Source organism: Colletotrichum aenigma, assembly GCF_013390185.1.
Source record: "Colletotrichum aenigma strain Cg56 chromosome Unknown KSG_Cg56_contig07, whole genome shotgun sequence".
Taxonomy (NCBI): domain Eukaryota; kingdom Fungi; phylum Ascomycota; class Sordariomycetes; order Glomerellales; family Glomerellaceae; genus Colletotrichum; species Colletotrichum aenigma.
Window position 1 is genome coordinate 2,505,089 of NW_023500913.1, and position 26,569 is coordinate 2,531,657.

A 26,569-nucleotide genomic window follows, 5' to 3' on the forward strand; every position below is an offset into this window, starting at 1 on the left:
TTGCATCACGTCAATTAACAATGGTCTTGACCAAATATTATCTGAATAAACACAATCACAAGATGGCTGACGCAAACTCTCCAGCCAAACAGCCGGTGGATCCCTCGGACCTGGACCCTGACAGCTATGAACTCCAAATCGCCCTGGACCAGCTGTCCGCCGGCAACACGGAAGCCCTCAAGATATACCTCGCACGCAAAGAGGGTATTGATCCCAACACCGTCTCTCTCAGATCAACGCCATGGTCTGCGAACGAACACGAGAACAGCAAGTACTCTTTCATCGGCAAGATGGACGACGTGCGTCCGCCGGGCGAAGAGGACGCGACCTTGAAGCGAGGCCCTCGGGTGATCTTCAAAGACAGTGCGGTTGAGTTCGAATACACCCCACTTGATCCGGAGAAGCGCCAGTTCCGACTACTCAGGCTTGCATCTCCCTCTGAGGATGGCATCGTCAGTCAACTTCAACTCGAAACATTCAGCCTCGATGAAGCTCCGCCGTACTTCTGCCTCTCGTACGTTTGGGGAGACCCCAAGAGATTCATCGGCATCAACTGCAACGGAAAGATGATATCCGTCACGGGGAACCTTTTTCATGCGATCCAGACTTGCCTCAACCGGCACCCGGACTCGTGGCTTTGGGCGGATGGTATTTGCATCAACCAAGACGACCTGGGCGAGCGGAGTTCCCAAGTCCTCTTCATGGGAGCAATCTATCGGAATGCGTCCATGATTCTTGCCCATCCAGGCCACTACAAATACGCCCTGGTTGGCCCCGAGACGGATGCCCAAGATGAAACAGATACATTGGATGACCGCATGGGCGGCTTGGGAGTTCAGGACATGATGAGTTTTGGTGTCGGTGACGATGCCGGGGAGGAAAAGGCCAATGACACGGAAATATCCCAAAAGCCTGGAGACTGGCAAGGAACTGCAGAGGACAACGCGTACAGTTCCGAGAATGCACAAGGCGCCATCAGCATCATGACCTTTCTCACACGCATATGGTCCAATAACACTCGGCAAAAGGTTCAATCCGACAGAGACTGGGAGAAGGCCAACTTGCCTGATCCCAAGACCGAGGAGGGCCAACAAGTTTGGAATAATCTGATGGACTTCTGGAACCAAGACTGGTACTTCCGCACCTGGGTTCTCCAGGAAGTTGTTTTGGCGAAGAAGGTGGTGGTGTTATGCGACACTACAGCCGTCAGCCTCGAAGCCATCACGGTCTTTTGGGACATGGCCAGAAGCCATGGTTTGCCTCGCACGCTCCGACTCGGCCCTTACGCAGACACTTTCAATAAAGTGATGCACCTTAGTCCCGCGAGCTCTTTTAAGGTACTCCGGGACCAACGTCATGGACAAGACAAGGAAGCCGATGAAAGTTCTTCACAGGAGGTCATTTCAACTGAGCCGACGATATTCGAGCTTCTGTGCCTTTCCAGGAATAATCTGGCAACAGACGCAAGAGACAAGGTGTACGGTCTGCTTGGTCTGACCGACGATGCTGTCGCCCAGTCCATCATCCCCGACTACTCACCGGAAAATACCGCATCGAAGGTCTTTACCGAGGTAGCTACCGAAATTGCAAATACTGAACGGGTTGTCGACCTTCTGCATCACGCCGGGATCGATCAAGACCTTCCCGACCTTCCTTCATGGGTCCCGGACTGGTCGAAGCAGTCTCGCTCAACCCTCCAGAGTCACTTGTACCAGTGCATGGGGCAGTCGACACCCAAGGTCTCTGTTCTAGAGGCCGGGGACAAGCCAAAGATGACGGTCCGAGGAACCGTTATTTCGCGCGTCAATACGGTGGGAGGAGCATGGAAGTACTACTCACACGACAATTCTGCACTGACGTTTGGTGGTTTCGAATTCGCTCCTGAAATGGACCTGCCTTCCTTCAACGACGAGGATGCTCGGAACTTCATTCTGACCCTCGCAACAAACATGGTCGAAGATGTCGCAGAGCGGTATTCGGAAGAAGGCACGAACGACGCATTGGTGCGCACCATGACAGCTGACTGCTCCTGGCATGGTGAGAGAACCGGGCGAAGAGTGGCACAGGAAGCTGGCGAGGCGGCCGAACCATCTTTGACCGAAGGTAACACAGAAGACCAAGCGAAGACTTCTGCGTCAGAGGAGTTCTTCGACGCTGTTGCGGCTTTCAAGCAATTCTATGCCCGAGGTCCTGACTCGCCGGAAGACTTGACCGCCCCCGGGGTTCGGGCTCACCAGAGCGGGATATTCGTGTGGCTCCTCGACTTTGACGAGGATGTTGAGGCAGATCTTCAAAGGCGAATGATACCCTACACAGTCCCCTTCCAAGAAGTCCAGAAAGGTCGGCGCTTTGCCATTCTGGGAACAAGAGGTCCCAAAAAGCCAGAGGCCGAGCAAGAAGATGGGAAGGATGAGGAGAAATGGTCTAAGAGGAAGGCACACTACGCTACTGAGGATTTGGAGCACCACTTCATGGCAACTCTGCCGTGGAACGCAGAGATCGAGGACTACATTGTCCTTCTCGAAGGATTCAGAACTCCGTTTGTGCTGAGGAAGACCAAGACAGAAAGTGGAGCTGGGCAAGTGGAGGAGTACAAAGTTGTTGGGGACTGCTATGTTCACGGAGTAATGGATGGTGAGCTGCTGCGTTGGGCGGACGTGGTGGACGAGAAGCTTGAGTCGGACTATTTCAGCACGGATAGTGAGGGGCGGAGGTATGCTGTACGGGCACCACAAGGGTTCGTCCCTTTCACAGACTTTACACTTGTCTGAGGAGGAAGAAAAGGTTTGGTGGGTTTTCCCTTCGAACAAAAGTGTGGTACTACATGTATCTTTTGATAGATCTTCTCTCAACTCAGATGGAACCTAGAAAGACAAATCCCTCTCATGGTGCATAAGGCAAAATGGTGATTTGGGGTGTTTTCCAGATATCCCAGCTACCCGACTCCGAAGGTTCACTAAAGGGGGTGAGAGTTGCAAAACGCATGCTATCGGATAGTGTTAGAAACTTCGTTGGCGAAAAGTAAAGAAGAACGTACGTGTAGTTTCCTGCAGCAATGTAGCTGCCATTTGCCAACTTTCCAAGCCACCAGAAGCGATCAGTCAACTCACTCCATGACGTGGTGCGCTCAATTCCTCGGATGGGGAAGGGCAGCACCTTATCTCTGTCCATCGTCGCTGGATCAAAAGTGCTCGCACCAACGGAGTATGTCGAGTATGTGGCGGAGCCAATGTATCCATCCTGGCCTACTACCGGCGGGTAAATCCATTGACTCTCCTCATATGTGTCATCAAATATCTGATTTGAAATGAGTATTTCGAATTTCCAAAGTGAGAGATTGTAGAGACTTACATCCCAACGCAGCTCCTGTGTTCCCCACTTGAACTGAACGTGAACCTTTGGAAAGTCCTGAGCAGAACGGCTGGTGTTGAATGCGTAGCTAGCAACTCGTTAGCTTTGGTGATTGCAAGTCGCCGACACTATGTTTACTTACGTATGATACGCGTCAATACCCAGGCTGTTGGGGCCGGATCTCTGCAAGGGATAGCCATCCGGGAACATTTTCTCGGTCATTTGAGCTCTGAGATCAAATGCGGCACCTTTTAGACCGTGTGAGCTTTCTAGACAGTGCACAATGTGTCTCAAAGAGTCTCACCCAGATACGGTACTGAGAGAGTATCTCCATGTCCGCTAGTAATGATAATCTTCCCACTGTAAATAGGCAGTTTGGACTCGTCGTCAACTTGGGGATGCTTGAAGTTGAATCTGACGGGCTGTTAGTTGGCCTTCGGAAGTATCTTCGACTCATACCTACTCAGCTGTTCTCGTCTCGCCGGGATTGACCATGAAGGTATCAGTGGGTAACGTAACTTCTGGGACAAGCTCAATTGGCTTGACGTCAAGCACATCTGCAAGCAGCTGGGCAGTCCTGCCTTGTGCGTTGAACCCTCCAGTTGGTTCCACAGCGAATGTGTAACCCACTGGATCATCGCCATTGTTAGTGATGTCAACCTTGTGACTCCCACTGAATGATCTCGTATCATTGAGTGTCATCTTCTCAAACGAGATCGAAGTCTTTGACTCCAACAGCTTCGTGGCATTGATGAGGCCAGTGCCAACTTGCGCGACAGGGGCGAAAAAGCCGAAGTCGGTTGGCAATGCTTGGGGCTCAATAGCCTGCCATGGAAGCGACTCCCCGGAGGAGATAATGCGCCTTGAGAGATCCTTGGCGAACCCCTTGCCATGTACTGAGCGGCCCCCATGCTTACCGATGTAGAGCGCAGCAACGCCAGCAACGTAAGGAGTCGCCATTGACGTTCCCGAAAGGACCTTCCAGGTCTTGTCGAGATAGGTGCTGTAGATGCTGGCGCCGGGAGCAGCAATATCGGGTTTGATCTCTAGCTCATAGGTACCGCCCCAGCTGGAATACTGTGAAGGGATCCCGCCGGCAGCATCGAAGAAACCAACTGCCCAGTTGGGATCTGCAGGGTTGGTGAAGTCTGCAGTCACGTTGCCGCCGGCCTTGACTGTTTCGATGATCGCCGCACCAGCTTTCGCGTCAATGAGGGCCATTTGCGATTTGTACGCAGAGTTGGCGACGAGCTCGAAGGGTCGATAGTCGTCATTGTATATGAGCATATACTGTGCGCCAAACTTCTCCACGTTCGTCTGCTTGACGTACTGAGTGCATCCTCCTCGTCTAACGAGGACAATGACGTTGGAAAGATCCGGCATCGTGTCCGGCAGTGTGTTGCAAGCTTCAGCTGATGCTTTTGTGTCAAAGGATAGGGGAACGATGGGCAGACCGGCGACGTTCCACAGTGGCCTGTTGACGGGCGGGATGTAAGCCAGCTGGGTTGTGTTGGAAACACCCTCTAGGCTGAAGGTCGCGTGCCACGGCTTGGCGGGCACTCGGCTCGTGTCAACGGAGGCAACGGCTAGAACTTCCTTTCCTGACGAACCGCTGCTCGCGTAGAATGGGCCCTCATCGCCATCGTTGCCGGCGGCGATGGTGACAACGACGCCTTGCTCGACGATTCTAGATGCCACCGTTGCCCAGGGACCATCTGAAAAGCCAGCTGCGCGTCCGATACTTGCAGTGATGATATCTGCCTGTGTCCGACATTGATCAGCACGATTTCCCTTTATATGCGTGAATGGGGGAATTTACACCTGACTCATAAGCCATGATGGTTGCGTCAATAAGTGTGTCTTCATCGGTACCCTCGAACTGCAAATTCCTTCAGTCAGCGCTCTTGGGGAAGGATGCATTGATGTTTCTCACAGCACCAAAGACCTTGAAGGCGAGAATTTCGGCTTCAGGAGCAACCCCTGCATAACTAGACGAACAATCAGTCGGTATCAGAGATCGAGTGCCTTCAGAAAAAGGTGCTCAAATTAGGTTCAAACTTACAACTCGCTTTTCCCAGCGATGATTCCGGCGACGTGTGTGCCGTGACCCAAAGAGTCCAGTGGGTCATCATCCGGTACTTTTTCGTTAGAACCATCGTAATCTGTGACGATTAGAAAATCATCAAACACTGGAAGCAAAATCGTGGTCACCTTCTCCGACAAGATCATAGCCGCCAGAAACCTTGAACCCAGACCCAAACCCACCACCAAGCTGACGACCCGTTGTCAGATACCACGATCCTTTTTACCATAGTGATTACTTACAGCAGGGTGTCGGTAGTCGACGCCGGAGTCGATTACAGCGACCTTAACTCCCTTACCAAAGACTCCCGCTTCGTGAAGCTTGTCGACTCCGCTGGAGTAGTGTATCGACCAGTTCTGGGCTGTCGCGTCGTCGCTGAAAGAAGCCTGCGGTGTGAGAGGTGCGAGCTTGTAAGTCTTGACCGGCCATGCCTGCGAGACTTCTCGGATGCTCTTCAAGGTGTCCAAGTTGTCGCTGCCCGATTCAACACTCAATCCGGAGAAGATATCACTATTAAAAGATTTGAGAACATTGGCACTCGTGGCCTCAATCTTCCGGGATAGGTCGGCGAGTTGAGCGCCCTGAATATACTTTGTCAGCGGAGGATCTTGAGTAGGAGCCTCAACTTCTCACGCACTTGTTCGACTTCGACGATGAACTTCTTAGTTTCCGACAGAGTGGCGTTCCGAGTGCCATCTCTTCTGCGTCTGGGGTTTGGGGACGCGTGAGCGTTGGTCAGCCCCAGGGCGGCTGCCCAGATCAAGAGAGCAAATCGCATGATTATGAGGCACAAAACACTGAGATTTCGCCTTCAAGCCAATGTGCGAGGAAGCTTGCAAGGCTTCATATTTGAGAAACTCGAAAGAGAACCCGGATAGCACCCAAGATGTGATTCTCGTGTCCGTATGCGCATTAGCTGTTATCCTTGCCGTGTCGACTTCCTGTCGTAGCATCTGAATGCAGCATTTGGCAGGTTGCAAATCCGCCTTCTAGATTGGGATCATGGCTTCCAGCTATCCCCTGCAGCCAGGGCACACAAGGTTGCAATGCGCGCTGTAATGGGGCCAATCTTCCGCTCTTGGTGCATCGGGTTCATTTAGAGTCCCTGCTAGAGCGGCTTTGCCAAGGGCAAGACGGGTCCAAATAGCGCATATTAACTCAGTTGCATGCGCTCCTGGTTAAATCCGGTCCCTGACGATCCGGCTCAGTGCGAGGTGAGTTACTTGTTCTTCCTCCACGGCGAGCCGTGATATCTTCACATATGCCACATGTGATCAACACTCTCTGCAGCCTTAACAGCCCATTACATTTGGTATCAGTGAGGCTGCACATTCGCCAAAAATTAGGTACTTCAGCACTAGGGCTATACAAAATAACGCAAAAAGATACAGAAGCTCTCCCCGAGGTGGGCTCGAACCACCAACCTCCAGATTAACAGTCTGACGCGCTAGCCAATTGTGCCATCGGGGAATCGGAGGATTTCTGGTTGAAGGCATCACGATGGCAAGTGGATTATGCTGCGGAGTCAGTGTGCTTGTGGGACGACTCAAGCCCTAGAAGCGAGAGGTCCTTGATGGAAATGTGGAACCGATTATTGACAAAGATGTCGTAAGTGCAGCATGAGTCTTCTGAGAAGACAGCGAGCCGCTTGAAAGGCATTGCAGGCTGAGACGTTAGACTGTTCGTCTGCGGAAGAATGCGCGAGGTTTGGCTGTTTCGAAGACATTCCTCGTAGCCAGTACGATAGATAGTACTGGAAGCTTGGCGAGGGCGGTCCAGGCGCTTGACATGACGCAAGAATTGTGAGCGATTAGCTTCAAACCAACCATGCAAAAATGCAGAAACATACAATCCACGATGGACTCTATGACAGGCTCCATTTCGTGTCATCAATAACGGTTGGCTGTCCAACACAACGTCCTTCGGCGCGGGGACGGGCGGGCGGCCTGCCGGCATGCGTTTAAGCTTCCGGGGCTCTTCGGGGCGCGGACATGTACCACACCGCTATTTCCGGTTAAAGCCCTACCTAGGATCTGGCGGTTTTCTAGTATAAGCTGCCTGAGTAATCGGCCTTCGCTACAGAGGTGACATCATTCGTGCACCTCCGACGGCTGATCCCCTCTGTGATTACAAATAGTGACTTGAACGACCGTCCGCGAGTAGTGCAATGGCGGAGGCCCAAAATAGGCCATGCCGCTTGAGTAAATCATTGCTCCAACCACGCAGATGCTACTCCCGGAGACTATCGGATTATCCATGGATGGAACACACCGCTTGCAGACTTGGGTGACATAAATGTGTTGTCAACCCAAGTGAAAGAAAAGCATTCAAGTAAATCAGGTTGATTGGCTTATTGAGTTCTATCATTAGACCCATCACAAGAGAACTCGAAGCCCGCTCAATTATTATCCCTTCGAAAATGGCACATAACATCCTGATCACTGGCGCCTCAGGTTACCTTGGCGGCACCCTACTTGCCCGGTGGGAAGAAGCCGGCCTCAGTGGTTATGACAAGCTGTTTGCTCTTGTTCGAACAGATGCGCAAGCTGAAGCTGTTAAAAGTCACGGCGCCGAGCCTCTTTCCTTTTCACCGAAGAATGAAGTTGCCGTCAGAGACGCGGTCGTGAACAACCGGATCACGATTGTGTACTACCTGATCGACGCCCTCAACTCCGCTGGCCAGAAGAACTTTATCAAGGCCTTGGCAGAAGTGAAGCGTCAAACAGGAGGAGACGTTCATTTTCTTCATGTGAGTGGTACGGATTCACACATTTGAAGTACCATAGTTCTGACGATTGTGCCGCAAGACTACCGGGGCCAAGATTTTCTCGAGCCACGCTGGTGCTCCCACAGATCGCCCGTTGCACGACACCGACCCAGATCTATACAGTATTCAAAAGGCGCAAAAGGCACCCGTCCCAATCATGCAAACGGTAAATACCGATCGATAGGAAGGTCTTAGATGTGACCGCTCTGACAAAACCCAGGCTGTCGACACCAACAATATCGTCATTGAAGAGGCAGCTGCACAAGGTGTGAAAGCATACATTTTTGCTCCCTGCATCGTTTGTAAGTGTCTAATCATCAGCTGTTGATAGGACTAGCTTCTGACGAAATGTGCAGATGGTAAAAATGAGGGCTTTGGGAACCCCATTTCAATTCAAACCAGGGATATTGTCAAAGCCGCCAAAGCCGCTGGTCGTGTTTACTCAATCACTCCAGGACGACCGGTAAGCTTCCACCTCGCTGTGAACCTCCACGTACTGGATCTGACGATGGTAGACTTGGCCAGTATGCCATGTTACAGACAACGCAACCCTCTATCTCCAAATCTTGCGTTCCATCCTGAATGGTGACAGTCCTGGCAGTGGCAAGAATGGTTACTATTTGGCATCCGCTGGTAGCGTTGAGTGGGATGATCTCTACGTGGCAATGGCCAAGGCGCTTTTCCAAAGAGGAGTCATTTCCACCGACGAAGTCATGAAGGCTGATCAGAAAGCAGTCGACATCATGGCTGAGGGTACGGGCGTGGATGCATCCCTAGTTGAGATGGGCTTGGCTGGAAAGTGAGTATAAAACCCCACGCAACAACCGTGGTGATGGTCTCTGTGGTATGCTAATACACTTGCCCTCGCGATAGGTGCACATTCACATCACGACGTGGCTGCCAGATTGGGTGGAAAGCTCAGTACCCACCGGAACACATCCTCGATACCGCCGATGCGGAGGTAGAGCTAATCCTCAAGAATTTGGACTAGATGTGAAGCATGGAATGGTTGCGGTGTTACGTTCAATTGAACATCCTTTTCTCTACGGATGGAAAGTAGTGCTCGTGTTAAATCAAGGCGTTATTCTACAGCTGGAGTCATAATATTGCAGAAGAAGGCGATCCAATCAAGCTCCCCGCTAACTAATCAAGTGCGACTGCCTATTTTCCCTGCTTCTCCGATATTTTCGGGGCTTTTGATTGGTGCTTTTCGTATCTTTGCCAAAAGTTCCTGCAGTATGTCAGCAATGAGGGGAACGCATACCGTGGACCGTCCACGGCAACGAGGATCCGTTGATCGGCCCCGCTCGGGATTTGTCACTGCTGCCTACGCGCTACATCAGACACTTGTTGACACCTTGCATCATGTCGTGCCATTTCAACTCCTCCCTCACTGTTCTTTGATCAATATTTAAACCCCAAGTGTAAATTGATCTCAGTATGCCACTGAGAGCTCGAGAAACAAACAAGCACAACATGTCCGGGCAACTCATCTTCTTTGACATTCCTAGCAAAGACGGCACTTGCTGGTCTCTGAACACTTGGAAAAGTAGGCCATTCAACCAGCGGACAAGACAAAAGAACTAACGTCCGCAACCAGCGCGCTTGGCCCTCAACTTCAAGGGAGTCGACTACAAGACCGAATGGCTCGAGTATCCTGATATTGCAGGCCGACTGGAGGCGGCCGGTCTCAAAGGTGACCCCGACCAGATCAGGCCTTTCACCTGCCCCACTGTTCAGTTTCCAGACGGTACATACATCATGAACAGCAAAAAGATCATCCCCCGCATCGAAGCCGACTACCCGGAGCCGCCCTTGTACCACGACGCAGAGCTATCTCAAGAAGCGCTCAAGCACATCGCCCCGGTGTGGGATGCCTTGGCACCTGTTCTTCTCCCGGTGGCTCCACGTGAGGTTCTGGACGAGCGCAGCGCGGAGTACTTCTGGCGAACACGCAAGGAGTTTCTGGGCATGAGCCTTGATGAATTTGAAGAGAAGAACGGTGGCGAAAAGGCGTGGGCGAAGGCTAAGAAGCCTATCGAAGACGCTGCTGCTCTATTGAACAAGACGGAGGGGCCCTTCTTTCTCGGAGATACGGGTAAGTCGCCCCTGCCAGCAAAATGATCGGTGCTAACAAGACTCAGTTTCTTACGCCGATTTTCTTTATGTTGGCGTCATAGCAATGGCGAAGAGATTCAACGAGGAGAACTATCGCCGTATTGTTGAAATCTCGCCCGCATTTGACAAACAGTACAAGGCTTGTGGCCCTTGGCTTGAGAGAAATGATCACTGAGCGAGGAGAGTGATGGGACAGTTTGTCTCACATATCGAAGTCTTTTACTAACAGCTCTTTCTGCTTCTTGGAGAGTTGTGGATAAATGATACAAAAGAAAACTTCACATGTACCCAACTAGCTGAAGACCAGATGTAATCTCCCACCTATCTATCGCCTTTCCAACATGATGTTCCGCTCGTCTCCGAATGCATCGCTTATGTATCGACCAAGATCGCGGACGAGCCTCCCCGGATGAATCCAGAGATACAAAGCCATAATGGCCACCATGAGAGCAGCGTCGAAGGCATACACAAAGAACTCATGCTTTATGATGTATCCGCCATCTCCCTGGAGATACTCGATTCCTCTAACCAAGCTCCTCACAAACATGAGGAGAGCCACTCCATACGTCATCAAGTAGTACTTGTTCCAGTTGATCCCAGCGTGGGTTGCATTTAGATTGGGCGCCTCGCGCTTGGCCCATCGATGCGAATGAGCACAAGAAAGCGCAAAAAGGCAAATGACGCCGAGCTGCGCAAGCAAACCACCCATGATGATTTTCTTGCTCAGATCTATGGCTGATGGGTCTCCGGAAGCTGGCATGACGGATCCAAAAACCTGGCTGACGAAGCAGCCGATATCGACGATGACGTAGAAGAAGGCAGTGAGCCGTGGACTAATGGCGGCATGCCGTCGAAGATCGAGGGCTATGATAATTCGGCCGAGACTAATGTAGATCGTTGCTGCGAAGAGTGGTGGGGATCCGAGGATGAGGAGGTTCTGCATGATGAAGGGACCGACAGCAAGAGGGTTTTCGGAGGCTTTTGCGCGACCGTAGTAGCCAAACGCCTCACCTATGAGATTATTAGCCAGAGGTTTGCAGACGAACCTTTGACACAACATAGCATGCTTACCGACGCCGCCAAGTATGAACGGAAGAAAGTGCCACGCACGAAGCCAGAAGAAGTAACCCAAGTGCCCCACGACACCAATAGAAAACAACACCACAGATGTCCAGGCGGCTCCTGCGTTGGGCCGATATTCATAGAAAACAATCTGTGTGCCTTTTACGACTGGCCCAAAAGGGCCATCGCCGTCGTTCACCATGGTAATGGCAGTAGTTGAGGAGAATAGCTTGGCGTGCGGCGACGTCCGGAAGATGGTAGAGAAACAGCTACAGTAGAAAGATGAAAGAACGGTATGAAAGGGAATGAAGAACTTAGAGAACAAATTGGAACTAGGCGCTAGAAACCGCGGCTCTTATCATCAATGCTTCACGATTCAGGGGGGGCGGGCCACTGTGGCAGTGACACGGCTTTTTCGTATTCAAATACGAGTTTTCGGATAAGGGAGAAGACTCGACCTCGTCTTCCATCAGAATATTAGGCACGAAGCGCGGTCTCCACCGAACTGAGCGAGTAATTTCTCTCAATAAAGATAGTGCATGGAGTGCTTTGCAGCATCTTGCATGTTCACCAACACATTGGTCCTGCGGAATCATTTTTGGTAATTTGTACGCATTTCTGAAGCTGTGTAGTCTGCCCCAATACGCTGCAGGCCTCTCTTGTAAAGACTGACTGGCAAAGCAATGCAACATCTTAAGGAATGAACTTCGTCCTTGGCCAAGGTAATATGCAATAAACCAGAGAAAACAGCTTTCTCGCCCCCGCATAATAAGTAGAAATGGCTGTAGCGACCGATGTTGAGGGAAATAATAGTCCCGTTGGCGAATGTGTAATATAGTTCAGACACTGATGGGCTGGGGCCACAGTCTGTTGGCGATACAGCCGCTGTCCGATCACAAATTTTGAGCTGCGGAGTTGATTTCGTTGGCGTGAGTCTGCAGACCGGCTTGAATCATGGGTTTCGCAGCAGATGAGCCCAAGAAGTCGGCCACCTTCTTGAACATGTCGGCCCATTCCTTCATAGCCGAATGTAGCTGATTGACCGACTCTGGGGACTGCTGCGTAGAGGCGTTTTTAATGAGCTCTGTGATCGTTTTATTCCGGAATTCCGCAACTTTTCCGATCTGCTGTTGAAAGTAGTTGAAAACGGGCATTTGCCTCGAGCCGACTTCAGTATCTCCAAAACTGTCCTTGTCTTTGAATTCGTGTAAGGACCACGAAGTCCAGTCCTTAAGCACACTTTCCAGAGACGGAACATTGTTACTGACTGCTTCGGCTTGTGTAGCTGCCGCCGCCAATCCAGGATTGTTGAGAGCGAGCCTGGCAAAGATTCTAGCCACGGTCTGCACTCCAACGTCATTCAGAGCGCCTTGGACAATCAAGCCAGCGGCCCAAGAGGCGTAAGCTGAGGCTGTTACCAACGCAGCCTCGATTTCCGGAAGAAGTGCGGCGGCTCCTAGCCATTCGGCAACTGGGGCTAGGAATGGTAGAAGCATAGCCATTTTGGGCGGGGTATGTGTGCAGTCTGTGGTTTCGGGCAAGGGATAGAGCGTGAAGCTCGGTGTGTGATGTATGACTAAGTAGATAAGTAGAAGATGGTAAGTTGAGGCCGCATGTTTTCATGCAAATAATTGCTCACAGGTGGTGTGGAGGAATGGTATGAGACTTCAGCAGATCAAGCTGGCTACTTATACTTCAGCATCAATGGCGGCTACCAGAATATGACACTAGGAGGCAGACCAGAGCGAAGGCAAAACTTTCATATTCCAGAGAACATGAAGCGATCCCCGCCACTCCTTTGAGTCTTAGGCGACAAAGAAAACTCACAGTTCTCATCATGAAGAGCCGATATGTCATCCGCTTTCGTAAAATCACGGTGCTCTCCTGGCTTGAGACACTCATGACAGTGAACTGCAACTCCCGACATTGCCCATGGTCGAAAGGCATTCTTCCTTGCGACATGATGCTATAGCTGTCAGGGAGAAGGGCAGTTTGTTGCCGCTCTAGGCCTCGCGTCATGTATGACTCTAAGACTTTCAGGGTCTTGTCTCGCTACATCCCGCGTGCCGCTCCAGCTCACCAAATTTCTGGACGGGTGCCCAACGCTATGGCGTTAGTATGGCGCACCTTCATAAGACATGCTTCGGCCCATTCCATGCCAAGTCTTAGCTTGTTCAAAATGACATGACGTGTTGGCGCATATCAGCGTTCAGCTGAACTTTTCAATGCCTGTGATTGATCGATGTTAGAAGAACGAAGGCTTCCTGACGCCTGAAGAAGCGGCTAGGAAAACCCGCACAAGTTGACAATCACAATCAAGGCGGTTCATGTGAGATGACAATCTGCTTTCGTCTTCGTTTTCAGCAGAAAATGCAACTCGATTAATCTTATCACCAGCTAAACCAGCCATCTGGATTAGATGGCGGGCGTGGCCAGCTGCATCGACCTTACACTACGCCTCCGAGTCAATGGCGGCCTATGGAGGTTACTAGGGAGGTCTTGGCATAGCGAGCATATCAGTGTGGTAAGTACTATCGTGAATAGAAAGCTTTCAGACTCATCATGAGATCCATTCCTATCTTGAGAAGCCACACCGCAGATTGAGCAAATTGGCCTGGCGCATTTCGGCATAAAGTTGAATGAAAATAAACATGCAAGGAGACGTTTGTGATGCATGTGGAAACGAGAAGTCTGCCCCAAACTAGCCCAAGGTTTGATAGAATGAGACGAGACACAGACCACAGGGGGTCTCCCTTGTCGATTCGAAGGTTGCGGAATAGTTAAGTTAACTTGGGCGAATACTCTTGGAACGTATCAGTAGAGAAGCTGCTGATCACTCCGAATTCCCAGCCACGCTCCAAAATCCGTCGGATTCTGACCGTTTTTGGAGGTGCCTGCCCATTTACCGGATGCCGGTACAGCCCATGAGCTGATGAGTAAGTATCGTATGATACAAGTTCAAGATAGCTTAAGACCACTAGCTTTTTGTGTCCGAGGGCTTGTCTCAACAATCGGACTCCAAAACATGTATGTTGATTATTAAATGTTCCTGCCAGAGACTGGGCAAGTTAAGCAGTAGTCTCAAGCTTGGAAGATATAAACGGTAGTCAGAAATCTACTTTCAGAACGCTCTGGGGCTCTGTTCGAAGCTAATGAGCTCAATCGTGCCTTGGCATAAATTTGTCCCTGAAGATGCTTTCAACTCGTCAGAGGCTAGAAAACAGAACGACAAGCGGCCAAGATTTCAGCATGGATAAATCTGTTTTAATACAGAATGATCTGACCGAGGAAAGTAACAGCGAGAATTGACTATGAACGTATTGTTCATTGCAATCTTCGGAGTATTACTCTCGCGGTTTGGACGTCTAGTGAGATATAACAAGACTACAGGAGTGTTTGACCATACACATTGGTCAATTCTCAGCGTCATGAAAAGTTGAATTTAAAAAGACATCTTGTTCAACCTTTGGACTGTATGTAGGAGATCTCGGAAGTACACGTTACATCCTGGTGACCCAGCTTTGATGACAACAGAACCCCTTGGCCCTGCGAATTCGCCGAACCAGACTTGGTGACGTTGAAACTTCTGCGTCGCATCAATTCGGACCTTTCCACAACTAGCGCATGTTATGTGAACTATTCATTGGGAACCAGAACTGCGGGATCGATGTCGTAGTAAGCTGTTGAGTAGTGGCTGCTATACGTAGCCAATGCCTCGTCGGCTCGGAGAGTGCCCGGGCTAATGCCCGGCGAGATGCGTAAAGTCGGGCGTAGGATTCGGCCGGCAGATCAGATTTGTTCTCGCCATTCGGGCCTTGCAAGGATGCAGTGAGCCGATCCAATCTGAACGGCAGCTGAGCGCGGATACCCGCAAAGGCAAGCATCCATACAAGGATGGGGGAAGGATAAGCGCCAACAGCCACCACTCCCCGCGTTGGCAAAAGGCGGATATGTAGCAGAACTGTCGCCCTTTAGGCTAAATGCTATTGCCGGTGGTAATCGTGCTTGAAACATGGGGTTTGCGGCCACGCGGGGTAGTCGTATTCTTTTGGGGACTTTTCGCTAAGCTGGGCGAACAAGCTCGCATGAGTATTGTCCAATGAGCAGCCTGAGGTTCCTTTAGCATGTAGGGCAAAATGGTTCACGTTGGGATGCCGATGCCTGTCACCGCAGCGTTGGGTCAGAGTCGCACCGAATGTGGCAGGGTCTTCACGAAAACGTACCATAAGGGCATAAGATCTTCAGATGCTTCTGTGGTCTGGCAATATGCAGCTGAATCCTGCATGGACGTCGCATTTAAGTAGGCGTCTTCCCCATCAATACTCAAGCTAAGCTTTCGGTCCACTTCTCTATCTTTTGCATGTCGCGTCTTTGGCCTTGACTGGGACTCCCCAACTTCCAGTCACAGCTTTAATCCAACCACCGTCAGGCTCGGCTGTCGAAGACTGACACTATGGGCGGCCATTCTTCGGGCAACGCTGCCTACGATGCGGCTTTACAAAGAAGACAAGCGCTGATGGGCGCCAGTGGTGCCAGAGCGCTCGTGAAAAACTGGAAAGTCGCTCGCATTGCAGCCTTTGCCTGTATTGGAGGCGTTCTCTACGGCTACAATCAGGGCATGTTTTCTGGTATTCTCGCGATGCCATCTTTTGATAAGCGTGAGTCAATTGACCCAATGACACGATGCCTTGAACTGACTGTGGTGCTGGTTAATTAGACATGGGCGGATACACAAGAAACCCTACCCAGAAGGGATGGCTGACATCGATCCTCGAGCTTGGAGCTTGGGTTGGCGCGGTTCTGTCGGGCTTCATTGCCGAAGTTTGCTCACGAAAATACGGCGTCCTCATTGCAACTGGAGTATTCATACTTGGTGTGATTGTTCAGATTACCTCCATCTCGGGAGGTCACGAATCGATTCTTGGAGGACGTTTCATCACGTATGTGCTCCTCTGGAGCCGGTAAAGTCATCATCGATGCTGACTCGACCAAGAGGAATGGGCGTAGGTAGCTTGTCTATGATCGTGCCGCTCTACAACTCGGAATGCGCACCGCCAGAGGTCCGAGGTGCTCTTGTAGCTCTCCAACAACTTGCAATCACCTTTGGCATCATGATATCCTTTTGGATTGAGTAAGTATCTTGAAGGACTTGCCCTATGTATGTGTGTACTGACACACGTATCTAGTTACGGTTGCAACTACATTGGTGGCACAACAGTAGAGACGCAATCCGATGCAGCTTGGCTAGTGCCCATCTGCCTGCAACTAGGCCCGGCCGCCATCCTTTTGGTTGGCATGATTTGGATGCCATTCTCCCCTCGTTGGCTTATCCACCACGGCCGCGAGGAGGAAGCACGACGGATTCTTGCCAACCTCCGAGACCTTCCCGAGAATCATGAACTCATTGAGCTCGAGTTCCTTGAGATTAAGGCGCAGTCTCTATTCGAGAAGCGCAGTGTTGCGGAGCAGTTTCCTCACTTACAGCAGCAAACGGCCTGGAATACCTTCAAGCTTCAGTTTGTTGCCATGAAAGCTCTGTTTACAACGAAGGCCATGTTCAAACGTGTCATTGTTGCTACGGTCACCATGTTCTTCCAGCAATGGACTGGAATCAACGCCGTGAGTATGCGTCTTTCGAAAATGAGTAAGGACAGCCGGCGCTGAGACTCACTACAGGTACTCTACTATGCTCCACAGATCTTCGACCAGCTGGGCCTCAGCGAAAACACCACAAGTCTGCTTGCCACCGGCGTAGTTGGTGTGGTGATGGTGAATCAACCCTATCCTCTTGCTACCTTGACAGCCCCAAGCATCTGACACCTAAACCTAGTTTATCGCGACCATTCCGGCCGTCTTGTGGATTGACAGGGTGGGCCGAAAGCCAGTCTTAAGTATTGGAGCAATTGGCATGGGTACCTGTCACATCATCATTGCCGTCATCTTGGCCAAGAACATTGACAACTTCCACGAACAGCCTGCGGCTGGCTGGGCTGCCGTCTGCATGGTTTGGCTTTTCGTCGTGCATTTTGGATGTAGGTTCCCGGTATCTGACCTGTGTACGTGAAAGGAGACTGACGTCCAGACAGATTCATGGGGCCCTTGCGCTTGGATCATCATCGCTGAAGTTTGGCCCCTGAGCACTCGACCGTATGGAGTGTCAATTGGAGCCTCCAGCAACTGGATGTGAGTGGAACAATATCATTCAGTCTTGTTCAAGCTGATAAATTCCGTGTAGGAACAATTTTATCGTGGGTCAAGTCACTCCCGATATGCTCGTTGGCATCACGTACGGCACGTACATCTTGTTTGGGCTACTTACCTACCTGGGAGCTGCCTTCATTTGGTTCTTTGTCCCAGAGACGAAGCGACTATCACTTGAAGAGATGGTTCGTCTTTCTTCGATTGCATTCATAAGTGGTTGAACCACCGTCTGACACTTGCTCAGGACCTTGTTTTCGGCTCCGAGGGCACCGCTCAAGCCGACTTCGAGCGTATGGAGGAGATCAACACCGAGATTGGTCTCACTGCCGTGCTGAACCGCGGATCTCCGACCGGCGGATTCTCGCATTCCGGCGACTTGGAGAAGGAGAAGCTGGATACTGCAGCAGTTGACAGCCGTTAGGTTTCATATCTGGTAATCCTTCAAATTTCTGCGTCTACCGTGTAGGCATTGGCGCATCGCATAGCCACATTGTGTTTGAGTGAGAGACACGCCATATTTTCAAGTAATAATGGCAGAAATAGGCAGCAAACCATGGGCAGCAGGACACCTCAATCGATCTTATGTTGCACTCGTAACGATGCGTTACCCCGTTTCTCAGCATATCGTGCTGACTACTCGTTTGTCGTAATATCATGGAATCATTTTGCAGAACACATGACGCGAAACCCGAATAGGAAGCAACTTGTTTCTTTGAAGAAAAAAACAGAAAAAAAAAAAAAAAAAAAAAAAAGGCGCCCCAAGCCGTATTCAAGTTAATTTCCAAAATTTGGTACTCAGCAGTACCTTCGAAGCGCTTCACAGATTGTAGACAACAGGTTGTGTATTCACACAAAAGGGCACTCATGTCATAGAAGGCGCCGAACCTTTCATATGCTTCACAACCTATGGGGGAAAGTTGCCACTTGATGTGGCTTTGTGGCTTTCTGCGGAGGTTCACAGTAATCATTCAGAACTTAGGCTTTCGAAGGTGGATAAGTCAGCCCCATAGTCTGCCTAAAATATCTGACATATTTGTCATGCACAGTCCTAAATAGCGTGTAAATTTTCAAATTCATGCTTGGACTTGGTTCCGCATTTAACCTTTGATTGGACGCATCGCAATCGCTTTACAGGTTCTGCTTCTCTGTGTCGCACTGTCTCACGTTTACAAGGCCAAGATCTCGACAGCATTAGGGCTTACGTGCAGCAGGCCGACCACCTTATTAGTCCCGAAACATGAAGGTAGATGAAGGCGGTTGTAAGGCCACAGCACGCCCGTGGCTGCATGACAAAGTGTGTTGTTGAGATTTAAAGAGACCGAATCTGCCCTCTACTTGTTTCTTGGGTTCTCCCCAGCTTCACATTGACGTAACTAGACCACGCCAAAGACGCAGGTATTCGAAGCGCCCAGGATGGCGTCTGATCTTGACATAGTAGGATCCACGAAGCTTGAAGATGATCTTTCCTTCTCTGTCATCGATCGTCTGACCGACACCATCAGGGCTGAGGAGGAGGTCAAGATCAGCCAAGAAGACCGCAATGCCATCGTCCAAGACCTTTACGAAGGCCCCAAGAAGTGCCAATGCTGCATCAACTGGATGACTGAATGTCCTCATGGTGTGGACTTGGCCGCCCTAGAGAAAGACGAAAGTGACGACGACGAGTCCAATCCGATCATCGTGAGACGCCGAGTCACTCCCGGGAAGGCAGGCAGCCTGGTCACGATTCACTCCATCGACATCCGCCACGCAGCGACTCGCAAAGTCCTCATTGATGTCTTCAAGCCCTACGACGGCATCGTTCATGATCTTAAATACCTTGCCTTCCTGGCGCCGTTCCATCAGTTCTTCTGGCGCTGGGAGGCATTCGAGAAGGCTATTGTCGACGAGGAGAACGAACAGGTTAAGAAGATCTTGACCATTCTGAGGTCCATCGTCAAGCGCGAGCTCGCAGGGGCCTTTGCCGTCAGCAAAAAGCTCATCAGTCACGGCATGATTACGTACGACTACCTCTGGACCCTCTTCGCTCCAGGCGAAGTCGTCTACTCAGATTGCCGCTTCGATGGTGAACGTTTCTTCGTTCTTCAAGGACACACCAACAACACGGACCCATCCAAAGTCGAACTTTGGCTCAACTACGTCAATTGCAGCGGCGACGATTTTGGTGTAGCTGTCCAGAGCGAGTACATTCCCCGGTTCAGAGGCACACGACCCATCAACTCGCTGAGGCTCTACCCTGCGAAGTACCACGACGACTTCCATGGTGTCCAGAAGCGGTTGATCGAAAGGGGTCGCAAATTCGCCAGTCTCGTTGGGAAGCACTACAAGGCTTACCGCCCCGATCGACTCGATAACCCGAGTGAAGAAATTCGAGTTATGATCGATACAGATTATGATAGACGCTCTGGTGGTGTCGGCGCTCCGTTTGGAGATCGGGACGATGCCTCCGTCTTCTACCAACGGACACAGCTGATATTACAAGGGCCTGTTGATACACCACCACCGAAGGGCCATGTACCTCTTCGGCGCGAGCGCAGCGGAGACGAGAATGACTCTTACTACGACGGGGAACAGCGCATTCCACCTCCTCGAAGGCGCCCTGCCCCCTACGCACCACCTGTCTCTCCAACGCTTCCGGCCGACCCGTATGCACCACGTGGTTTCCGACACACGCCGCCTCAGTTTTCACCATCGTCATCGTTATCTTCAGATCCACTGTTTCCACCACGGCCAAATCTGCCAGAGGACGACACAGACGCGAGTCGTCCTCCTCTGAGGCCCTGTAAGCTTCTAGATTATGTCGTCTGTGCATCCATTGTTACTGACGAATGTGCCCCAGTCGATATAGAGAATTTCATGATCAACAGGGCTCGAAAGCGACTCACTGACTTCCGACTGTCACTATGCGTTCCTCGTGTACTGGGATTTAATCTCAAGGACAAAACATGGGGTAAGTCCAAGCCAGATTCGATCTCATATAACCGGCCAGCTTATTCGAGCGAATGCAGAAAACTTTGAAGTTGACCGAATCCATGATATCGAGTGGAACACGAAGCCATTCGAGAGCCTGGTACTTCCTGATGGATATAAGGAGCTCATTCTCGCCTTTGTGGAGAGCCAGGTCAAGGACAATGATAACTTTGACGATGTCATCAACGGCAAAGGTAAACTTGACTTCCTTCACGTGTTTCTGGATGCTAATCTTCCAGGCGGTGGCCTCGTTGCTTTGCTTGCTGGTATTCCTGGAGTTGGCAAAACTCTCACGGCTGAATCAGGTATGGTTTCTGAGCCTATACCAACCGCAATGTCTTACTAATTAATATGTAACAGTCGCGGAAAAGATACAGGCTCCACTCTTCAAGATGGAACTGGGCGAATACAATGAGGGCGACCCTGATCATTACGATACGCCGCCACACCGGGCTCGTCGGCCTGGTGGCAGAATTGTAGCTATTGGGGTCGAGCACAGAAGAGGGGACATCGCCGGAGCATTCGAGCTTGCCGCACGATGGGGTGCTGTCCTCCTCATTGACGAGTGCGACGCTTACCTGGAGCAGCGCAGTGACAGCTCGTCTCAACGTAACAGATTGGTCTCGCGTAAGTTGATCGAGATACCCTCGTAACTCAAAAGGGTTATTGCTTATCTCACATACAATGAAAGAATTTTTGAGAGAGCTCGAGTACTATCCCTCACTCTTGTTCCTTACGACCAATCGCGAGAAGTCCTTGGACCCGGCTGTGCATTCCCGTGTCCATCTCACTATCAACTATCCAGCGCTTGATGAGCCGTCCAGGCAGAAGGTCTGGATGACCTTCCTCGCGAAGACTAGGTCTGAGCTTTCTAACGAGGAGCTTGCGGCTCTCTCTAGCATCGAGATTGACGGTCGGAAAATCCGTAACATCGTCAAGACCGCCAGTATCATGGCAAGAAGGGACCGACGCTCTGTTAGATTTGATGACATCAGGAAGGTCATGAAGATTACGGAAGGCATCGAGGTCAAGGAACTTCGCTACTGAACGGCTTTAACCACCAGCCGTTTGGCTCGTTCCCTTATCTCTGGTTTCCTTGTATCCATTCTCTGGAATTCAGGCTGCAGAAATTCCGCAACAGGACTCAAGGTTTGACCTGGATGATGAAACTAGGTCTGATGGCAATATGCAATGGAGGTAATATTTGTAGACGGGTGAATGCCCAATAAAGTATGTACAGATAAAAGAAAACAGAGGCCTCAAGACCCCCAATCGCAGCCTCCCAAAAGAAACAGACGTTCGTGAAGTGATAGCCATTTAGACTCAACTGAACCAGCGCCCTTGCCCACTCTAAGCGAAATGAGCATCGATGGTCTTCTTCATGTCCTGAGCAATCAACTTGTGGCCAGCCGTCGTAGGCTGGATGAAGTTCATCCAGAAGTACTGGTTCGCATTGCCCTTGACCATGCAGTCATCCCACTGCGCCGTCTCATCACCATCACAAAATAGGTTCAAGGACTTGGGGAAGCCATAGGCCTTCGGGTTGTTCAAGATCTGCACCATGTAGCTGAAGACGTCGTAGTAGATGACCTTCTTCCCAAACTGGCCCAGACTCTTCTGGATGGCGGCGTTGGCTGTGGTGATGACCTGGCCCCAGGTCTTGACGCAGTCGGCATTGGTACCGCAGAGGTACTTTGGCGTAACAGGCGCAAGATGCTTGGGGTAAATGTTGGCGACCATGACGTACGGCGCGCCCTTGTTGAGGAGGCTCTTGACTGAAGCTGTGATCTTCGCCGCGGCGTCGGTTGCGAATTGCGCATTCTTGGCATCGCCGAGCCAGAAGGCGTCCGTGTGCATGCTGAGATCGTTTTCACCGAACCACAAGAACTGCAGAGAGGAAGCAATGCCCTTTGAGCCGGTGCCAGTGTAGTTCGAGATTTGGCCGAGCATGTCTGTTGCCCCAGCGGGCGACTTGGTGTAGGCGTTGTCGAAGGTCGCGCCGAAAGAGCCACCGCCGCAGCAGCCGCCAAAGGCATAGTCGGTCATAGGGACCTTGAGGAGATCCGCGAGGTACGAGACGGCGACCGGGCCGTTGGTCCAGGTACCGAAGCCATAAACGTCGGCTGGGTCTCCGGTGATGCCATGAGCGAAGCTGCCATTTCCATTGTCGGACAGCTCATCACCGTATGCGACGAGGTTGTTGAAAGGGTAAGCGGCACGAGGGGCCTTGATCGATCCCGCTGCGACGAAGGAGAGAAGGAAAAACGTGAAGCTGGTCTTGAACAGCATTTTGAAACAAAGTTGAAAAAGAATGTGGTGAGTTGGAAACAGAACGAAAGAGAAGTTGAGGAGCTGCGAAGGCTTGGTCGAGGAACATTCTGTCCAGTTTTCTTGGCGGCAGGCTTTGATTTATATCAGCCACGGTCTGCGCATGAATATCTCCTAAAATCCAGTATTGCGTTGTTAATCCTACGGGATCACTCAATTTTCCTGCTCATTTCTTGCGACAAGGAGTTGGATTCGTGGCGTCGCTGGCGCGCGATGAGGGCGTCGCACCAACGCCACGGAGTGCGCTATCCTGCCATGCGGACAGATGAAACATGGACTGATAGCTACGCCGGTGTATCAGAGCTGAAATGAGTTGCAGTGCTTTCTTTTGCGATTTCAAGACTAATTTGGGTGCCTGGAATGGCCATTGATGCAACCACGCGAAATCTCGGACGGTGCTGATCCTCACAACAAGTTTTTGCATCGAACTGATGGGTTAGTAGGAAGGATTATGTGACCCAGAAACACATCCACACACAAGAAGGGAGGGCAGATGGATCATTCTTGATAGCAATGGGTTAAATAAAAGCAGGAGAATTTGAAATGGGCCCATGAAAGAGTGAATGAGTCAATGTTTTCCTGGGTTTAACCAGTTTGTCACTGTCTGCGGGCGGTCGTCAGTATCCCCACAGGAGCTTGGAAACAAACAACTCAGCAAACTGGCCGACTGGCGCAATGGTAGCGCGTCAGACTTCTACTGGAATCAGTGATCTGAAGGCTGCGGGTTCGAGACCCGCGTTGGTCAATTGATTCTGAGGTGCAAGTGCCCGAGCATCATTTTGTCCTTGTTTTTTGTGTGTGAAGATTTTTCATTTGGTGCGGGGCCCGGTGGGCCGGCCGATCGGTGCGGGGACGCGGAGCGGGGGTAGTGGGGTAAGGCTCTCGGGGTGACCCGGTATTTTGTTGCTTTCGGTCTCCAGGGCCCGGGGAGTGGGAGCTTATGTCTTCCACGAAGGCTTCCTTTTCTCCGTGAAAGCTGCAATGCCCTCTCTCGAATCAGCAACCCTGGCATGCAAGGCCATGACTCTCCCCGCCCAGCTCGCTGCATCCTCGTACCCATCACCACCTTTCCCGTCCTGTTCCTTGCCGTTGATGCCGAGCTGGGTCCAGAACGCCCATTTCCCCAGGGCCATCGGCTGACCTGCCGAGCCCGCCAATCGCTCTACCACCTCCGCGACACGCCCCTCGAACGCTGCAGCGGCCGTGTCAGTTGACTCTGCGTGCTCAGGCTCCGTGACCACGTCCACGGCATCCCGCATCACGTCGGCAGTGACCGCCTCAGCCGTCAGAAGCATGCGGTAGGCCTGCGCCGGTGGGATGCGGCGCGACACGGCCGTTGCGGGGCTCGTGCACGGCAGCCCGATGCTTGCGCCGGGCAGTTGAAACCTGGTCGTGGAAAGGGCGATTGGGAAGTCCGTGGAAAGGGCGAGCTGGAGTCCCGCTGCGGTCGCCAAGCCTTGGATCGGGCAGACAACCGGCGCAGGACTGTGCCGGATGAGAGACATGACTTCGGCACAGAGGGCAAATGTGCGCTTGACCTCGGCGTGGGAGAGCGATGCGAGCTGCTTGAGGTCGTGGCCGGAGGAGAAAACCGGGCCTGAGCTGCGCAGCACGAGGACGTTCGGCAGGGCTGCGCGTTCTTCTGCCCAGGCATTGGCGTCGACGAGCCAGCTGTGTTCTGAAGTTTCTTTTGAGTCCGGGGCTGCGCGTTCGCTGACTCTTTCCAGCTCGTGGAGGATACCTGACTTGAATGGAGGCAGGGTCATGAGACGCCCTGATTTTGGTGAAGTTAGGTTCGTCAGTAGCTGCGATCGGAGGTCCTCGAGGATCTCGAGGCTCAGGGCATTGCGTCTAGCCGGGTTGTTAAGATAGATGTAAGCGGCTCTCGCCGGGAGCTGTGGAAAATGCATGCTATCGATCGTGCTGTCGTCTCTTCTCGACGAGATTGAGATGCTCGGCAGAGGTCACTGATGGCGAGGGGTCCCCCTGGAATGAATGAGGGTGGCGCCTGTCTTATTACCCCGCAACAGCACGGGACCGAGGGAGCTGGCGGCCGAGAGAGAGCAATACTTGGTCACGTTTAGAGAGGCGTCATCATTATTCCGGAACTGATCACCATTACAAAACGCAAATCTCTTTTTAATGGGGACACAGAGGCAAAATTGAGGAAATGGGAGGGACCTCCACATTGATTTGCCTCATTGTCGCCAGCTCCATGTCTCAAAGTCTGTTCAGCGAGGGGCATGCTGAGGGCCTGAGCCTACCCAGCCTCAGCGGTGATGCTTTTGCCACATCAACCCCAACGTTCGTAGCCACAGATCTTGATTGGAGTAAGTACAGATTGTAACTTTCAATTGACCACATTCTTAATGGTAGCGAGACTAAATTTATAGACAGTAAGCCAAATCGCTAGCTTTTCGCGTTCGATCGGCCCAGTGTTGTGTTGCAAACGTCTGTCAACTAGTGCCGCTGGCGATGCCGTTATGCACTAAACAGCCAACTATACGCTCAAGTTCAGCATTGCTCGATCGCCATGTCACCTCACCTCGCATCCCCATGTGCCTAGATACTCATCAATACCAGACGCTGCGTCTTTGAGATTGAACCCGATGAAGATACGCTGAATCTTGTACACCTTCTGGATCAGTTCCATTATATTTTCTGTCAAGGATATGCGTAAGCAAGAGACGGTTTCGTCGAAAACATCCAGCACGACCGTGAAGTATCTTCAATCAGAGACAAGGGCGCCTACTAGACTCATTTAGGGAAATTTGAGGAACGCGCCGTTGTTTTTAGTGCATCGATTCATCAGTTACGTGCCTAAGAGGCACCATTAGCCTCAATTGCTGGTGTGAATCACATCATCTACGTTTGCTTTCATCGGTCCATGAACTGAAACTAAAGGTTGTACAAGCATCAATGCTTGTAACGTACATGAATCTCTCTTCTAGTCGAGTACTCAACCCGTCGTGAGTATAGATAAGGTAGACTATGCTACACCGGCTTATTTGAGCATGGGTAGGAAAAGGCGGTTGAGCCTGAGAACCCTAGCACGTGTTTGACTGGCCAACTTGATAGGCATAACCCCAACAGCTTTCAGTTCACAAAATGAGGATTGGAGACAGTTTAATAGTACGTTGAGCGATACATCTACCATTTCACTGATTCCTCATAGAGAGCCTTGACTATGCTGTGAGTCATGTGGGACATGGTGTTCGTTTGGTTTCATCACGTCCGAAGGCAATGAATCCAAATCCCAAATCCCCCATACCAAATCGGCCCGAGAGACCATCCTTCGTGGTCAAGGGCTACCACGGGAGATGCTGTTCTTGGCTCACAACAACCTACATGAAATGTTCCACAGTCGCAAAGACTCCACTATGTCGAGGCTTTGGTCAATGCTTCCTGGGCGATCTAACGAAGGGTGCCTTGACGTCCTTTAGACCTCTAATTCACGACTCATTCCCCTTGTCGCCGACACGGGGAGACTCGATCTCAGAGGAACTGCCCAAGACGATGTGATCTTTGATGAGCAAAAACGACGCATGATGTGACCATATTCAAGTTATCTGAGATGCAAAACAATACACCGTGCAAGCTTTCGCTGATCCCCTCTTGTTTCTGTCACCTGTACATACCTTAGAGTTATTCATAGGCCGCAGCGGAATTAGACGCTCTCGAAACCAGAT

At 51.2% G+C, this 26,569-nt stretch overlaps 8 protein-coding genes across 8 annotated transcripts; 4 read left to right on the forward strand and 4 right to left on the reverse strand.

Annotated features, from left to right (window-relative positions):
• Window positions 1-62: 62 nt before the first annotated feature.
• On the forward strand, window positions 63-2,771 carry het-6-3 (Heterokaryon incompatibility protein 6, OR allele; the record flags this gene model as incomplete). The annotated part of the gene is made up of 1 exon (XM_037326178.1): window positions 63-2,771. The coding sequence occupies one exon, from the start codon at window positions 63-65 to the stop codon at window positions 2,769-2,771; it is 2,709 nt and encodes a 902-aa protein (XP_037175954.1).
• Window positions 2,772-2,883: 112 nt separating this feature from the next.
• vpr-1 (Minor extracellular protease vpr) lies at window positions 2,884-6,212 on the reverse strand (the record flags this gene model as incomplete). Its single annotated transcript, XM_037326179.1, has 12 exons — window positions 2,884-2,986; window positions 3,038-3,297; window positions 3,352-3,439; window positions 3,494-3,599; window positions 3,656-3,765; window positions 3,815-5,112; window positions 5,171-5,230; window positions 5,285-5,339; window positions 5,414-5,513; window positions 5,563-5,623; window positions 5,677-6,015; window positions 6,072-6,212. The coding sequence occupies 12 exons, from the start codon at window positions 6,210-6,212 to the stop codon at window positions 2,884-2,886; spliced, it is 2,721 nt and encodes a 906-aa protein (XP_037175951.1).
• Window positions 6,213-7,853: 1,641 nt separating this feature from the next.
• CGCA056_v010933 (uncharacterized protein) lies at window positions 7,854-9,192 on the forward strand (the record flags this gene model as incomplete). Its single annotated transcript, XM_037326180.1, has 6 exons — window positions 7,854-8,183; window positions 8,242-8,367; window positions 8,422-8,503; window positions 8,558-8,664; window positions 8,717-9,000; window positions 9,075-9,192. The coding sequence occupies 6 exons, from the start codon at window positions 7,854-7,856 to the stop codon at window positions 9,190-9,192; spliced, it is 1,047 nt and encodes a 348-aa protein (XP_037175952.1).
• Window positions 9,193-9,677: 485 nt separating this feature from the next.
• On the forward strand, window positions 9,678-10,494 carry ustS-0 (Glutathione S-transferase-like protein ustS; the record flags this gene model as incomplete). Its single annotated transcript, XM_037326181.1, has 3 exons — window positions 9,678-9,750; window positions 9,802-10,299; window positions 10,346-10,494. The coding sequence occupies 3 exons, from the start codon at window positions 9,678-9,680 to the stop codon at window positions 10,492-10,494; spliced, it is 720 nt and encodes a 239-aa protein (XP_037175957.1).
• Window positions 10,495-10,644: 150 nt separating this feature from the next.
• RTM1-2 (Protein RTM1) lies at window positions 10,645-11,583 on the reverse strand (the record flags this gene model as incomplete). Its single annotated transcript, XM_037326182.1, has 2 exons — window positions 10,645-11,330; window positions 11,391-11,583. The coding sequence occupies 2 exons, from the start codon at window positions 11,581-11,583 to the stop codon at window positions 10,645-10,647; spliced, it is 879 nt and encodes a 292-aa protein (XP_037175958.1).
• A 7,412-nt stretch (window positions 11,584-18,995) lies between these two features.
• CGCA056_v010936 (ATP-dependent zinc metalloprotease FTSH 9) lies at window positions 18,996-21,599 on the forward strand (the record flags this gene model as incomplete). The annotated part of the gene is made up of 6 exons (XM_037326183.1): window positions 18,996-20,364; window positions 20,422-20,532; window positions 20,591-20,746; window positions 20,792-20,857; window positions 20,913-21,179; window positions 21,244-21,599. 6 exons carry the CDS (start codon window positions 18,996-18,998, stop codon window positions 21,597-21,599), a joined length of 2,325 nt encoding a protein of 774 aa, XP_037175955.1.
• Window positions 21,600-21,902: 303 nt separating this feature from the next.
• CGCA056_v010937 (GDSL esterase/lipase) lies at window positions 21,903-22,841 on the reverse strand (the record flags this gene model as incomplete). Its single annotated transcript, XM_037326184.1, has 1 exon — window positions 21,903-22,841. The coding sequence occupies one exon, from the start codon at window positions 22,839-22,841 to the stop codon at window positions 21,903-21,905; it is 939 nt and encodes a 312-aa protein (XP_037175956.1).
• Window positions 22,842-23,818: 977 nt separating this feature from the next.
• CGCA056_v010938 (Enoyl-CoA hydratase domain-containing protein 3) lies at window positions 23,819-24,790 on the reverse strand (the record flags this gene model as incomplete). The annotated part of the gene is made up of 1 exon (XM_037326185.1): window positions 23,819-24,790. One exon carries the CDS (start codon window positions 24,788-24,790, stop codon window positions 23,819-23,821), a length of 972 nt encoding a protein of 323 aa, XP_037175949.1.
• Between the last annotated feature and the right edge of the window lie 1,779 nt (window positions 24,791-26,569).